The sequence below is a fragment of the Poecile atricapillus genome, chromosome Z (genome assembly GCF_030490865.1).
Source record: "Poecile atricapillus isolate bPoeAtr1 chromosome Z, bPoeAtr1.hap1, whole genome shotgun sequence".
Classification (NCBI taxonomy): domain Eukaryota; kingdom Metazoa; phylum Chordata; class Aves; order Passeriformes; family Paridae; genus Poecile; species Poecile atricapillus.
Window position 1 is genome coordinate 121,345,065 of NC_081289.1, and position 17,143 is coordinate 121,362,207.

A 17,143-nucleotide genomic window follows, 5' to 3' on the forward strand; every position below is an offset into this window, starting at 1 on the left:
AATTTTCTCTTTGATCATTTAAAGTCATTCACATGACAAATGAGTACTCCACATGCATTGTATCTATTAAATTAGTATATAAAAAATAACTTAAGAATTATTATGCATAAATTTCTCATACTCAAAATCCTTCTGTTTGTTTCTTGTTACATTACCTACATGAGCCATTCCCTGCTGTTTCTTCTAATATTTGGTGATGAGAAGAAAAAATCTCTGTACTTTCCAGGGGAGGTCTCACTTACCTTGATATGGTTTGGGCTGGCTCTGCACATGCTGCAGGCTCCACTGAACATGAATATCCCTCACTAGTTTGTTTTTCACTAAAGGTGGCATCCAAGTAATCTGAAGTTACTTCTTTCTCTCTCTGATGACCACCCACAGGCTGTGACAAAAAAAAGAAGTATTAGACGCAACTGGTAGGCATGAAGTTAAAACAAAGGCCGCATATAAGAGCTCCAAGAACACTCTTTTTTAAATTACATGCCCACAAGGAATTGAGAGATTGCTTAAGTGAATAACTGCAATTCTACAGGTATGAAAGACAGAGGCTGCTACAGAAGAGGTAATCCTGAACTAGTATGCCATGCAAAGTGTTCCTGACAGAATTAGCCAAGATAATTAGGCTACTCAGAGTCACAACTTAAAACACAAATCTAGGCTGGATGACAGCAAACAAAAGTTCTTCTATCTGAAAGTTATTTGATTGGACATTTGAAATGACAACAGATTAATTTCAGTTTCCTATGAACATGTGCTGCTGTTCTGAAAAATAACATGATGCTTGAGATGTCTTAAGAAAGCCCATCCCATCTCACTGTTGCAGAAGCCTAAAAATTTACAAAAGGTAAGATCCATGTTTCACCTGAAGTTCAGTAACTCCCAGCTGAGCAGTTATTTCTGCTCAGCTATACCATCCCTGAGCTATAGTTGAAATTCACTTCACTTACCTTCAACCTTCTAAAAGCCAGCCATGTAGGCATCATCATTACCCCACCACTTGTAAAGAGGAAGAGCTACTCTGATATGATAGAGACTCACCTCATCCTAAATTGATGAGGTTATATGTATACCAGAGACTTAAATCTAATCCCACCCTAAAGACAGGTCACAACATGTAAGTTAATTTGAGCTGCTTGAGTTGTTTTAGCCATGTGACTGTGACATGCTGCTATGTATCACTCAAGCTCCTGAAATCTGGGTACTCATTAGCTTATTACACACTTGAATAATGCTGAAAGCTTTTAGGACACACCTTCAACACACATGCATAGAATTTCTTTCACAATGATATGGGAGAACTGGTTAGTCCTTTCTTGCGAAACAAACAGAAATGGAGAATGTGCTGATTAATTTTTTTTATTGACATATTTAGTAGAGAGGTTACTAAAGAGGGAAATTGCCTTCTTAGATGTGGTCCCTCTGGGTCAAGAGACAGTGCACGTTAACATGGGATCTGGAGTTGTTGAAGGAGTCTCAGCAATGCCTTTACTGCTCTCTACAACTACCTGGAAAGAGTTTGTAGTGAGGTGGGGGCTGGTCTCCTCTTCCAGGTAAAAAAGCAATAGGACAAGGAGAAGCAAACACTAGTTATGCCAGAGAAGGCTTAGATTGGATATGAGGAAAATTTTTTTCACTGGAAGTGTGGCCAGGGACTGGAACAGGCTGACTAGGAAAGTGGTGGAATCATCATGCCTGGAAATATTCAGACATGTAGACATGGCACTTGGGGACATGGCTTAGTGGTAAACACAGTGGTTCATGTTTGGACAATTGGACTTGCTGATTCCAAAGGTCTTTTCCAACCTTAATGATTGTATGGCAGCTGGGAAAAATCAAATATATTCGCTTAGAAAACTATCATAACAGTACTTCCCATGGAGCCACATCTGCAATGGGAATGGGGTCTGAAAAGGAGAAGAAAACATTTCAAAGAAAAAAAACCCCACAACTGCTTTTTAAGAGATCATATATTAAAATATATGGGATATCCAGCATCCTGATTGCATCTGCAAGTCCGTACAGATTCTCCTCTTCTGATACTTGTTTCACCACAAGAATACTCTGAAGAAGGGTGAGAAAAACAAAGGAGAACAATATACTGCTACAATTCAGCAGTTACTAACAAATTAACAGATTTTTTTCCTTAGTAATTGCCTCATTACCTTCTGCCTTTAAGAATACCAGAAAAAGGCACAAAGAAAAGATAAAGGTGATTGTTGTATAATCACAACAATCAAAACAAGAGTTTAGAGATCACAATTTCCACAAGACTCTGCTTCTTAATTTCAACTGCAATTTTGAGTAAATCTATACATTAATCTTCACACAGCTCTGCTACAAATTTCAGAAATCAATACTTCACAAAGAGCTTTATAAAGTGCTACAGTTCTGAGAAAGTCGGCCTACGGACCTTTCAGCACCTTGAAATTAGCCATCTTTGTGGCACATTTAATTACATGCTGATATATTCAGTTAATACTACTAGAAAAAGACAGAATAAACTTACAGTTTTTTGATGCTTTATGCCATTGTGGGTTGTAAAACTACTTTAAATAGCCAGCTTTACATGACTGATAACTGATTTGCAGCTCCAGATTATTCAAATACAATACAGAGCACAGAATCAGGTTGCAGGTTTACAAGAGATGCTTAATATACTCTGCAGCATAAATCTGTCTCCTATCTGTCCTTCTCTTTCCCTTATTATGATCTAAACAGGAAGAAACTATAGCTTTCCTTTCATGCTTCTCTCCATAATTTTGCATTGGTGTTATTGAACAGAAATGAGGTGTTACAGAACACCTTCACAGCACAAGCAGCAACAAGAAGGATCACATGCTGCATCCAGACATACTGGTTTCTTCAGGGGAGGACAGGAACATAAAAGCATGTCTCAGTTTTTTCAGTATGTCTTGCACAGGCAGAACTAAGCACAATAAATATACTTTTAAATACATGTGTAAAAAATTCCCATTGAATAATCTTCCTAGTCTATAGGAAAGACATAGTTATAATCTGTTTTGTAATACTTGCAAAGCGTTTGCATTTACAGCAGTGAGAACTATGACAAAAGAAAACAGCACACTGTTGCCTGGATCAAAAACGGAACAGAATACAGTAGGAACCTGGAGATGGAGTTGGCTGGTGTATGCTGGTATGCTACAGTGAAACAACAGAACAGTGTTTTGGAGAGAACATGAGACACAGAAGATGCACAGGGGGTCTGGGAGTTTTGGAAAATTCCATGTTGAACCTAGGTTTCCACATCAGTCAATAAATTAACTTTACTAGGATTTCCCATCCCATCAAGCTTCGCTGTTCTTGTAACATGGATACGTCCAAATAGGAAATACACTAATGGACTTTTAAAACAAAACCAACTGAAATTATTTAAACATGCAAATTACTGATGCTAGTTTATTCTTTACTAAGATTCTTTACTAAGGTTCCATCTTCAAGTGATTTGGCTACTTTAGATAATTTTTTATGATAAACATAGAATTTCAAATATGAATTAAACTGCGGTTATACTTGCTCATTTCTTGTGCTCTGCAAGTTAGATCCTGTGAAGGCATTTATTTTTTCCACCTGAATTGTAGCAAGTCGAGGCTCCATCATGTTTGTTGTTTGAGTACAGTAATCATCTACCTGCAGAATACTGGTTTCTGAATTTAGCTGCTCTTCCTTGGCATTAAGCTGTCTCTCATTTGGCACTACAGGAGTGGCAGCTTGTACCAGTGATCCTGACAAGGCACTCAGAGGCAGCACAAACTCTACTGGCAGGGCATCACTGCTCTCAGCTGCTGATGGATCAATGGAACAGGCATGACCCTGACACTCTAACTTGTCAGGCAATGGGTTTTTACCTTTAAGACTCTCAGAATCACTAGGGTAGCTCAACAAATCACTGATGTCAACTTCACTAGTCTCTATACTCTGTTCAGTGAATACATCCATGAAAATCTTCCCTGGGGATGACAGTGAAAGACCTGTATCATTATTAAGGGAATGCTCTTTTACTGTGTTATCTGTGCCAGTAATGGTCATGCAGGCTGCAGCAATTATCTAAAACATGTGGAAATGTATCTTCTGGTGTCTGTTCCTTTCAAACTGTTATTATGTCTTCCACAGGATCATGCAGACAGAGGCTTATTTCTGGAAAGAAATCTTCATTACTTAATTTTAGTGATGCATAAAAATTAAGTTTAAAAAGTTTACCAAAAAAATGGAGCAACCCTTTCTAAAAAGCATTTAACTGAAATTCAGTTTAGAAGTCATCTCTCTTTCTATATATATGTGTACATTTTATTATCCATTTTTGCAAAATCTACAAGACTCAAGCCTTCCTTCATACAATATATTAACAAGAGTTAGACTGAGCTCTCAAAAGAAGTCTCAACTTCAGCTGTTGACTTCTATAGCAGTGAAATTCCAATGCAACAGAGACTAAATCTTTTAATCAAAGATATTATGTCATTGCCAATGACAAATAACCTTGGGCGTTACAAGGATTTAAAAGAAAGTCATTAAAAATTTCTGTCACATAGAATTAATGGAAGTAAACATATTCACACAAACTTAAAATACGTAGTTAGTAAAACACAATATAAGAGTTTTGATTATGTGTTTATGTGAATCCAATACAGGTGTGGAGAATTTGTATCTTTGCAAATTTCAGTTCAAAACCTTATGATTTTGAGAAGTTTTCATGGTGTGGTTTTTACACTGGGTAAAAAAAACAAAACACAAAATTGTAATTGTTCTTGGAAAAGTAATACTGCTGTTTTTCTAGTCACTTTGAGCTACATTCAACAGAAGCATCCACTCTTATATGAAGAAATTCCTTTCCTACTTTTTTCCTTATCCCTGTTTTAAATGCTCTGCAGAAAAAAAAAAAAAAAAAAAGATGCCTCCCAAGACCTAAACCATGCTTTTTTTTCTATATAAAATTTGTATATAATATCACTCTAAGAAAATCTAAGAAATCTACAAAAATCTTTAAATGCATTTTTGGAGTCTTGCTGCCAGCATGTGGCAATACCAGGCAATGCAAGAAACCTTTATCTAAATCATGTCACCAGTGATTAAAGTTCACACACAATAAAGCAGAAAGGGTAGAAATCAGACAGCACACACTCAGGTTCAGTTTGCAAGCTACTATAAATCCCTGATTCTTTCTTGAAAAATTATTCCCCTGCCAGCTGTTTCCTATCTTTTACATGTGCATCAAATTGTTTCTAAGTACTGACTACCTCTTACTTTACTTTATTGAATTACACTTTTACACCATTTCTCTAACTCATCTAGATTTTAAAAACCTGGGGAAAAAGAAAACTACACTGGTATAACTTTGTCTTCTTGAAGAACTATGGTATAAACAGCATGTATACATTTACAAATTTCCCAAGAAAAAACTCAGTGCATTTGTTGAAGAGTGGGTGAAATTTTGCAAGATCCTAAAAACCCCAAAGTCAACTGAATTTTGATCCTTAAATATGACAAGTTCACAAAACTCCAGACACCGTAGTCCAGGTGGGCTCTCACAAGAGCAGAGTAGAGGGTCCACCAGGATTCCAAAGTCCTTCTCTGGAAAAACTATTTTCCTGTCAGCTAGTCCCCAGCTGTACTGGTGCCTGAGGTTACTTCTCTCCAGACACAGAACTTTGTATTTCCCCTTGACAAATGACACAGGATTCCTCTCCTCCCAGTTTTCCCATCTGTTCAGGTCCCTATGAATGACAACACAGCTATCTGGTCTATCAGTCATTCCTCCCAGTGCCATCTCTGAACTTTGTGAGGGTGCAGTGTGTTCCATTTTCCAGGCCACTAATGAAGACATTGAACAGTACTAGTACTGGCCCCACTACTGACAGACTAACCACAACAGAAATCAGTGCTGCTACATCATCAAAATCAAGAAAACTCACTAAGAATAGTTGTGAAGTGTCAGAATTCTATGCATAGATAATTTATAGATTTATTTTGTATTTTCAGGAATACACAAAACTAAGATATTCAATGACCTGGTTGTCAAGGTGTCTGTCTTGACCTTGCTTCAAATCAGTACATGGAAGACTGTGACAGCCATTGGTTCATCTCACTAAAGATCCTTCTGTGGGACTCAGACCTTGCTAATGCCAGCATCAGCCAATATCCAAGAAGAAAAATCCACTGTAGTAGTTATTTCCAGCCTTCTTACTCCAGGCCCATAAAATATTTTCTCTGGAGATACTTTCAAAGCATTCAATCTGCCTATTCTCCAGAGGCTAGTAATAATAGGCAATCTCTGTTTTGAGGCATTTAGAATTTGTTCTATGGGACTAATCTTGTACAATGAGAATGTTTCATTTAACAAACTTATAGTTTAATAATATCGTAGGAGATTTCACTTTTTCCCCTTTGTTCTACGATGGAATATTTGACCCTGTCATCACTCATATTTGAAGGAATATGCATGAACAATAAGGACAGTAGAACAGAGCAGCATTTTACTCTGATAAGGACAGTGGAAGAGAACAGCACAGCCCTGGAGAAATAGATAAAGGATGTAACTTAAACAAACAGATGCCATGCAAAATGCAAGAAGGACGTCAGCTCAGCTCTGCTAGGCTGACAAAGCAGAAGTTATGCAAAACAATGACACCATGCTTACTCAAAAGCAGGGGTCAAGGAACAGGCACCTAGAAAGGACATAGGGCATTGAAAATAGCTAAAGACCCTAAAGAACCATATAAGGATTTTGATAAGAGGTGCAACTATGTAAAGTAAAACAATAGATATTAAGTAAGGGGTGATAGATAATGAATGCATGATTGATCTGTGTGATAAACACTCTGTTCACCAGATCCTCAGGGCACTCAACTGGAGGAAGGATCCTACAAGTGACCACTGCTGCAGTAAAGAATGCCTGCTCTCAAATACTCAAAACTATGTTAGAAAGTTCCTGTCTGGCCAATTTTAGTATCAATACTGGTCTCAAATCTACCTTCAGTGAATTCTACCAAGAACTGCTTTTTCCCTGACATAAACCTCAGTCAGGATCCTTGAAAAAAGCCAAGTAAACCGATTTATATAGAACCCTAACTTTTTATTTATAGGTACAAAACAATGGGACTAGATGGTACAGCCATAATGACACAACAGTTGCCTTAAGCAGAGTTTTCCACAGCAGAAACTCTGCTACTACCTATTTCTGGCCACAAGTAAGACTCACCCAAACAAAAAGCCAGTTAAAGATAACCTCTTCCTCCTCAGAGATCTTCCAAATGCACTGCCTGTCTCATAGCTTTCATTGGTGGGAAACATTTTAAGCTACTAAGTGTCTTCATTACTTTAGCTTAAGTAACAGCCCTTATAGATTCTGTCTCATGATGATGTCTTTCGCACCTCACTTTAACTGCTATGTTTCTATTCCTGTGTACTGCAAGCTTAGCAAGTACAGTTCTTACTGAAAAAACAGGAAATAAAGCTTAGATTTAAAGTTGTTTTAAAAGTGCTCAGTGTCAGTGTCAACAGCTATGCGCTCACCTTTTCTTCTGCATCCTTCTGAAATCCATTCAATTTGATATCTAAATTTAGGAGAATAAAAAAATATATCAGTTTTACTTTCCACTTCTGAAAGTTCTTATCGTCTCTTAAAAATGGCATAATTTCCTAACTAAGGCTTAATTTTTAAACCTTAAAAATTACCAGTCATGTTCCCTAAGTGGAACTGACAATAAAATTTCTGGTTAGGCTCTGTTAGTCACCAAATAATATGCCAGAGCTATTTTGTCACATTTCTTCACTGCAGTTTAGAGTCCTGTGTTTCCAAAGACCATCAGCAGGTGCAATTGCCACCCATTTCACATGACAAGACCTAGCCTCTGCCCTCTCTAATTACAGTGCAGACAATACTGCTAAAATAATCCAATAACTCATTGCCTCTACAGTGATGATCCCAAACCCCCTGATCTCATCACCATTTCAACATTCATGTGAATGATGGCAATTTCCTAATCAGAAATAAAGTGAATGTTTTTCTGTTGGATTACCAAAAATAAGCTCAAGTGGAAGACAGCAAAACAGATGGGGCAGTCCTGCACTTCTGGGAACACTGAGGAACGGAAGTACAACTTAAGTAGCAGCACCTGCCATACAGACCTGGTGAATAGTAGCATTTTTGTTTCTCTTTTCTTACAGATGCCTCTGATACTTGTATGTGTTAGAAAGATGCAAGTAGGAACCCTTCATTACCTGTCTACCTTAAATATCTACAAGGCATTTTAAGCACCATGTGACCTGTACCCTTTGTCAGAAAATTCCACAGCAATGAAATAATTTTAAATTGGATATATACCACTGACTTGAGAAAACAGTTACTTCCTCAAACAATCCTAGCAGAATACTTACAAAAACAGAACTTGCAATACATGACTATAAAAACTGAACAACTGTTGTAAAAAACACATATAGTCAGATTCTATATAAACCCACATGGATACTCATCTTCAGCTTATCAAATGATTTTCTCAAATGATTTTGCCACAGCTAGAGCAATTCCTAGTTTTCTACAAATAAAACATACCTACAGAATTATTTTGCTGTTCTTCTGCTGCAGAATTTAATGAAAAACCAGGCTTAGAAATATTTTCAGTAGATGATGAATGGTTTATCCAACCCCTGAAATGAAATAATACAATAAAAAATTTCTTAAAGAATTGTAATCTGCTCATCTTTGGAACATTTTTGCAGTACTCTGAGTTGGCTGCTACCTGTGGAAACAGCTGTAGTTATTTAAGACATATTTTTTTTTTACAAGGATATGCAATAAATAACATTTCTGGATTTCCTATGTGGAGCTAGCAATATTTGCACATTTATTCTCTACGTGGAAAGAAAAAAAGGGCCTTTTCTATTCTTTATTACTTCTCTCTAGATTTCTTTTATAAATCTATTTTCTACTAAAATCTTTCCATAATTTCCAAGAGCAAAAACCTAATATTTTTAATACAAGTTTTTATTTGTCTAATGGTTTTCACCAAGTTCCATTACTCTTGTTGGTTACGTTCTTAAACCATTTAAGGTAGTATCATCAACAAAAATAAATCCAACTACAGCTTGACCCATATTGGACACTGAACTACTGCTGACATAAATACAGATCCTTCACTAAGCAAACATGAAAACTTTCTCAATAGAACACTGGGAACAAAATAAGATACAAATGGAAGTATAACAGAACTACTTAATTACTTAATTATGCCTGACTGGAATTCCTATATGATATATTATACTCACTTCAGTAGGGACTGAGACTGGTCAGATGTGGATGCCTCTTGAAGTACCTGCAAAGGAATCAAAAACTTAACAAGTTAGTAAAAAAAGTATTTAATTGTTTATTTTCTCAGTCTTATTGCAGGCTTATCTTCTTCCTTCTGTAATTTAGTTGGGAAATGGAATTCTTACATCCAATTATTACATACATTACTATTAAGATATAAAAGCTCTGCTTAGAACTTTTTTTACTTGTACTGTTTGACAAAAATGTTTAAAAATAAATCAATACCATAGAAGAAAACATTTACCGACAAGAAAAACAAACTGTTGCAAGAAAGATATGATTGCTTCAAACTTAAGATGTTTTATACATCAAAGAACCAAAACGCAAAGTATTTTATTTTCAACTCACAGTTTTAATCTTTTTTAGACAACTTTTTTCATTAAATAAGACAGGGTGCTGTTCCAAAGGCATGTTTAGAAAGTTGTTTCAAAGCGATGCTTAGTATACTGCTCTCAAGACCCCTATAAATATCGTATTTAAGGAACTTCCAGACTTGCACACCAGCTGGTTCTGAGAGGCAGGGCTGCCACAAGCCAGCACAGGAAAGAGCAGGTGAGTAAGGAGAGCACTGATGTCACAGCGGGAGCCAAATTCCAACTCCTTATTACAGAAGACCTTGGATCTACTTTTTGTGCCTCTGCCAATAATGCAGAAATGTCCCTCAGTATGGAAAAAGTAACCTTTATACAAAGTCTAAAGCAAATTAGGAATGATCAAGACAGTCAAGTGAACTGCAGAATGATTCTCTCACTGATGAGCTAAGACTGGGTATTACTAGTGGACTATCACACACCAGCTGCAATTTTAAACAAACCATTGACTTACAGTGGCAACATTAACAGCAATAGAGGACTCTAAGAAAGAACACCTTGGTGTGGACACTAAGTGACAACTTCTCTAGCTTACACAAAGTACAGTAAATCACAAAGTCACACAGTAAGAACAAACATCTCAACAATTGCTTCAAGAGCAAGGCAGAAATTTCCCAGTAGCAAGGACTACTAAAAGGCTCCCTGGAACAGAACAGATTATTCAGTTTGTGCACCAATTATTGACAGATGTATTTCCAAAACATGGCAGTGAGATAATTTGCAGAAAGCTATTTATTTTCCTTAAATAGACCCTTCAGGTGAGTCAGCCTAAATATTTACGCAGAACATTATCCAGAGACCAAGCAAGGTCAGGAGAAAACCAGAAAAACTACTAAACCTAACTGGCTAACACTGCTCAGAGAGATGCTTAAAAATCTCAGCAAACTACCATTATAACTCGGAAGAAGATGCTATTTTTTTCTGCTAAACCGGTTTGAAGTACAAAGAAAGCCAAGACTCTCTAGAACAACTGAAACGGATGTTACTTTTTATAAAAACATTCACAGCCATCTACTCTGCACAAACCTCAAATCACATCACATATAAATGCTGTATCCATATATGATAATTTCTGAGGACATAGAAGGAAAGCTTCTATGAAAGTCCATTTGATGTTGGCTCTTGAAGTGGTTGAATAGCCACACGGGTGCTATGTACACACATGGGTATCAAAGACAAGAGGCCAAGGACATTCCTTACAGTATTCAGTAAAAATTTAAAATTTTATATTGCCCCCAAGCTGTGCATGACCAAGCTGCCAGTGTCTTGCTGTACAGGTCCCACCAAAACAAAAGATACTAACAATTACCCAAATTATTTGGTGAAAAGTAGTAGGTTTCTTTGCTTTTCTGACTTTTTCTTTAGTGGACTGGGCATTTGTCTTTAGATTTGGAATTGGCTAATCTGGTGAAAACCATGAAGCCACAGGCTAAGGTTAAGAAGCAGCTAGTCAGATCATGTCCCAGAAAGGAAAGGGAAAGAGCAAAGTGCACTTCTCTCATTCCCTTCATCCTTAGAAATTCATGATAGACTTCAGTCAAGACGACTCTCACACACGCAAGGAGCAAAATTAAGTTATGGAGAAAAATCTTTTAAATAACAGCTTATTTTGGCTTTTGTTCACTGTTTCCCACACTGTCAGTTGAGACAAATTTATTTGCAATTCTAGAATGAGCTGTAAAGCATTTGCTTTAGTACAAAGCTTGTCTTTTTTCAATTTACCTTTTGTCATCTAGGAAGCAGTCTAGCTCTTTTTAGAAAAACTCTATTTTACTGGAATAAGGATACACAGATTGTGGGCTTTAGACAGGTGAATCCAGGCTAAATACAGTGTAACAGTCACAGTTAAAAGCTGAGAACCTGTTTGTCTCTAATTGTTTCATGACCCTGCCATATGCAGGTGGAAACCTAATTGCCCAACTGAATAGAAGTTTATGGGCTAGCTACCAACCATGGTAAATACATTAAAAGGTAGGCTAATTAGCAGGTTAGAGAATGCAGAATTATCCATAGAGTAAAATAATTACCCCTCATCATGGAAGGAGACATTTTATTCTACATTCTGGATCATTATCTCTTTCCCTTTGAAAGAAACAATTGATCAATCATTGGATAACAGCTAATCTCATAGTGAGTAACCCAGGGTGTATGCAGGCACAGTCAACTCAGACGATTACCTTTCAGCTCCTGAAGGGAACATATCAAAAAGTCTGAGCTCCTCCACAACTTCTTCATCTTTGTTCTGGGCTTGTTTCTCAAATTTGAGATGTTATAATCTCATGAAAAAACAGAGAAGCCACTTTGATACATTCCTGCAGACTATGTGCTACATAGGTGACAAAATGAAATTCAATCTGGCTGTAAACCACCAGATCCCCTCAAGGGGAAGCCCAGTGGGTTTATTAATAATTAATCATTAGATATGCTTAGAGAAGACATTATCATTGCTGGACTTACTGGATTTATCTGTTCTGTCTTGAGATAATATGTGTGGTCACCAAATTTCTGTATAAAAGAGATTTCTGGAGAAAAAGCTCCTAGGAAAAAAAAAAATCCCTGGTAATTAAAATTTTGATTGTCTTAATTTCTGTGTAATTTTCTGTAATTCCATAACTTTTTACATAATTCAGTAACTGAGCTACATGCATCAAAACTTCTGATATGCAATGGATTTAACTGGCTAAATAATCTATCACACCAGATTTTGAAACTACATGTATGAAATAGAAATTATTAAAACCAGCCAGCAGTGGAAATTTATTTCACTTAGTATTCCACCACCATCCCAAATTTTGCACTGGAGAATAGGTGTTTCCACTTATGTTTTAAATTAATAACTGCAATTTTGGTAACATGCCTGATCCATGCGATTAAAACATATTTGTACTCCTAGATGGCATTGTTTCTTTAGTGACTATACAAATTAAGATCTTCCCTCAAAAAAAAATTAAAAAGAGAGAAAGCCCTAAGGTTGGACCCTATGCTGGAAAACTAAGATGTTGTTACTGACAGTAACAAAATACTAATCAAATTCATATTTACGCTATGTATCTCATCACCAAATTACCATTATAAAAGTATGCACTAAAGTGTGAATGATGAAATTCTAATTCCAATTTACTAAATATGATGCAGGCAGAATGTTAAAAATATCACAATCTATTACAGTTGCATGCCTCAAACCATGTATGTTGAATCTTGCAAGGATTTCATTCCAGTGGACAGCCACAGGGAAGCTCAAAATGGGATGATGCTTCTCTCCTCACTTAAGACTATTAAGCAACTATAAAAAGTTCAGCATTAGGAAATTTCAGCCATTGGAGTTTCTGCAGATTACAATGGGCTGAAAATAAGATCTGTATTAACTCAGAGCAGGTTGTTAAAAAATTATGCTCCACTCAGACCTTCAATTTGGCAAAAAGATAAACATAACCAAATCTGGAAAAACACCATGTGTCACTTAAAGAATAGCCAGTCTGAAATATCACTGAAATAAAATCTATAGGATGCAAGTCAAATGGAACATATAAAAATGACAAGGAAGTGATGTGAAACTATTATATAACTAAAACATGTTTGCTCATGCAACCTGCTCTGTGGGAGTTATTAGGGAATATTTTAAGACATTAAATCAGTGAGCATCCATTTATGCTGAAAGTATGTAATGATACACTAAACATAATGCACTGAAATATCCCTACTCAAACTTTTTATGTTACAGAGACCAGCTATACCAGCAGTATTAATGGGATTTTTAAAATACTATAAGCAACTAAAGTTACATACAACTATTATGGATATAGAATCAATTTATTTTATTCTGCACAAACATGTACACAAAAATACATACATGTAAATAAAAGGATATCCCTATATATGGCTCAAACGCTCCCCAAGACAAGGATTCTCAGTCACAGTATACAGGAAGAACAGAGAACTCAAGAGCAAACCTAATCAAATATTAAAAATGTGCTGAAGAATCTTTTAAAATATGAGCTAAAATTAGGAATGTAATCAAAAAGCACACAGCTCCTAAGTATGAATTTCATGCAACACTCCAGTTTAAAGGACTCAGGCAAAATCCAAAGCAACAGGTTAAGGAGAAAAATCAACACAGATTGAAAAAAGAATCTGTCCTACCTTTATTAACACTTATCTCAGTTGTTAAAGCAATGTCCTTGTTAAGATAAGCCAACCTTTGCAAAATAAATAGAACAAAAGGTCGTTAAGGAGTTGTGAGCGTTACAGTCCATAAACTCAAAGGGCGTCTGAAAGCACCCATCCCAGCCTCTGCCGTGGGGACACGCCTGGGCGACCGCTGACACAAACTGTAAAAAACTCCCAAACTCTAGAGATGTATGTGATTTTCTGCACATAGACACGTAACTAGGGAGGCACCTCGCTGCTTCTAAGTATTTCCAAGAACGATCGAGCCACAAAGCCATCACAAATCTCTGCATGTGGTTTCAAATCCTTGCTATATCTTAAAGGATGCGAGAGATAGTATCATGACAGAAATTACATCAAGGCAAAGTTGCAGGGAAATAGAATTAGCAAGAACTGTATTTAATAGTATTTATTTTCTCCTAATTGTTTTCTGGGATATTTCACTTCTGCTGACTAAAATGTTACTAAAATGGTGGGTCCTGAGGCATAAGCATCAAGGCACACAAGATGTGTGAAAATAAATGGAGCTACTTGCAGAGCTAAGAAATACTGGGTCTAGAAACATATAAAACGGCTCTGAACAGAGCAGAGAAAACAAAAACAAAACAAAACAAAGAAAAGAAAAAAATGGAAAGAAAAAACTCTCAGCTCGGGAGCGGCCTCATCAGACGCCGCCGCCCCCACACAAACATTTGGGCAGGTGGCGCTCGCAGTCACACCGCATTACCACCTCCTCCTACAGAACTCCTCTTCCTCCTCCACATCACTCTCCGTCACAGAGCCCTCCACGACAGTCTCGTCGCTGTCCGTGTTGCTGCCGGCCCTCCCCGAGCGCTCCAGGGTGCAGCCGCTCCGCTCCCCCGGCGCTTCCTCGGGCGGCCCCTCACCCTGCTCCGCCGCGGCCGCCATCTTGTGGCGCGGCTTCGCTGCCCTTCGGGCGGCACCGGCCTCACCAGAACCGCAGAGTCGCGGCAAATAGCGCGCTGTCCGTGATCACACGGGCCTCACTTCTCCGACTCTGTGCGCTTCTGACGCTGGCATCTCAAGCGGCAGAAACGGTCATCTGCGCAGGGAGTTAGGGAGAGTGAGAAGGGGGTTGTGAAAGCCTCTTAACAGCGAAAAAGGCCAGACAACCTCAAAGGGGTGACCCTGAATGAAGGGTTACCTTTGACTGCATAGTCTGAGGTCTTCAGAATCATAGAACGTTAAGAGGTTGGAAGGGACCCTAAAAGGGGCCCAACCCTACCTGCCGTGGGCAGGGACACCTCCCACGAGACCAGGCTGCCCAAGGCCTCGTCCAACCTGGCTTTGAAAACACCCCGGGTTGGTGCATCCACAGCCTCCTTAGGCAACGTGTCCCAATGCCTCACCACCCTCACAGGAACTATTTCTTCCTAATACCTAAACTAAATTCCCTTTCCATCAATTTGTACCCATTACTCCTTATCCTATCACTACAGCTCCTGACAAAAAGTTCTTGAGTTGTTGGCTCCTGCTGTGCCTGTTGTCAACTGGCTGGGGCCACAGGTCCCCACGCTGTTTGGGTGCGATGGATCGGTGCCAATTCATGGGCTCGAGTCGCACAGTGAGAGATTTCGACCAGTAACTCACGGACCACCATCTCAAGAAACCCTCCTACTTAGGATCAGGTGAGTATGCAGACACATTAGCATGAGAAACACGAGATTCATTCAACCAATAGAAGGTAGAATACTAATTAATAAGAGAACTAAGTAACTTGCAACCAATGAGCTGTGATTTATTTGTTAAAATACATATATATATATAGTGCAAAGTTTCAAGGATTGCTGTGCTTTATTTGTGGAAAAACTCCACCTTGTACCCTGCACAGAATAAACAATGTCTCCTTTCTAAACTACGCTCTGTGTCAGTGTTTAGAGTCCCTAAATTGGCAACACTTCACTGTCATGGTTGAGTAGCTTACTTCACAGCTACCAGTGAATGGTTCATTTGCTCATGAGTGGGAATAAGTTTGAGATAATCATGTTTAGGCTGCGGATATGAGAACTCAATGTCAGTGCACATGGTGTCATGTACTTCCAGAGACTACAGAGCCCAAATCACCATAGTGATTCCTGCTCCCAGTGACCTTGATAAATTAGCATTTTTAGTATTTGCAAAATCATGGTCATGGAAAAAGTGGAAAACAGAGCAGAAATACTAAAGGTCATCTTAAATGAAACGTGAATACATATAATTGTTGAAACTGTATGAATTGCTGTTTTGCTTTAAGTCAGGTGCATAGGCAGTTACAGCAATTGCTGCACATATTAACAAATGAGTCCAGAAATCTCACTGCTAATACTTTACACTTATCGGCTAATGAAGGTGTGACCCTGAAAAAAATAGTATTGTTAAGAAAAAAGCAGGGGAGATGGATATGCAGCAGTAAATTATTAAGATTTATAAACATAATGAAGATGAGAATGAAAAGTGTATTTACATATTAAAAGACTGAGCTGGCTCAATTTAATCGCTCCAACTACTTTGGGTGGAGTTCTTCAGCAACCTTTTCATCAGCACTTCCTTTTTTGAGGAACACATTAATGGTTCACAGCACAGTGCCATGTGGAGCTACTAGAAATATTTCCAAGTGAGGTGGCACATGTAAGACGCAGTTTGGGGAAAGCCGAGGCGCGGACCGTCCACTGCAAAAGCCATTGCAGATATTTGTATTGCAGCTGAACACGCTCAGGGCCAGAAGCACGGCCCTGCCCTGCCACCCTGCAATGCTATTTTGCAGCCACATGACTCGGTGCCCGAGAGAATCACACAATCGCTAGGGATGGAAGGAACCTCTGGATATAATCTAAAGACTACCTAGCACTGCTGGGACAGGAATGCGTTCTTGCGGGTCTCTCAGAGCTTCCTATGCCTCAAGAACCAAAAATTGCACTTCCTCTCTGGCGGAAATCCACAAATACAAACATATTGCTTTGCCTTTGCCTTTCCCAACCCCCTTGCCCCGGGAGTCAGGGGCACCGCTGCTTCCCACAAGTAAGAACAGGGATTTCCCACGCTTTCAGCGCCTCGGCAAAGCGCGGTATGATCGGGCGCCGCCGGAGGCGCGCAGGCGAGCTAGCCCCACCCCGGGCGCGGCGCGCCAGGCCGGGGAGGCGGCCGCAGCGCTCCATCAGCGCATGCAAAGAGCCGCTACCGCCGCCCAATCAGGGGCCGCGGGGCGGGGAGCGCGGCTCCCCATTGGCGTGCGGCCCATGGCGCGATGGCGTGTTCGCCGCTCCTGATGGCGCGTGGGGCCGCG

At 38.7% G+C, this 17,143-nt stretch overlaps 1 protein-coding gene across 1 annotated transcript in view; it reads right to left on the reverse strand.

Annotated features, from left to right (window-relative positions):
• The window catches only part of ANKRD31 (ankyrin repeat domain 31), a 68,477-nt gene extending 53,708 nt beyond the window's left edge, over positions 1 to 14,769 (reverse strand). Inside the window, 9 exon segments of the mRNA XM_058825895.1 lie at positions 243 to 382; positions 3,532 to 4,057; positions 4,059 to 4,184; positions 7,529 to 7,568; positions 8,567 to 8,661; positions 9,280 to 9,326; positions 12,151 to 12,230; positions 13,834 to 13,889; positions 14,591 to 14,769. Of these exon segments, the coding sequence (XP_058681878.1) occupies positions 243 to 382; positions 3,532 to 4,057; positions 4,059 to 4,184; positions 7,529 to 7,568; positions 8,567 to 8,661; positions 9,280 to 9,326; positions 12,151 to 12,230; positions 13,834 to 13,889; positions 14,591 to 14,769 (1,289 nt within the window).
• Between the last annotated feature and the right edge of the window lie 2,374 nt (positions 14,770 to 17,143).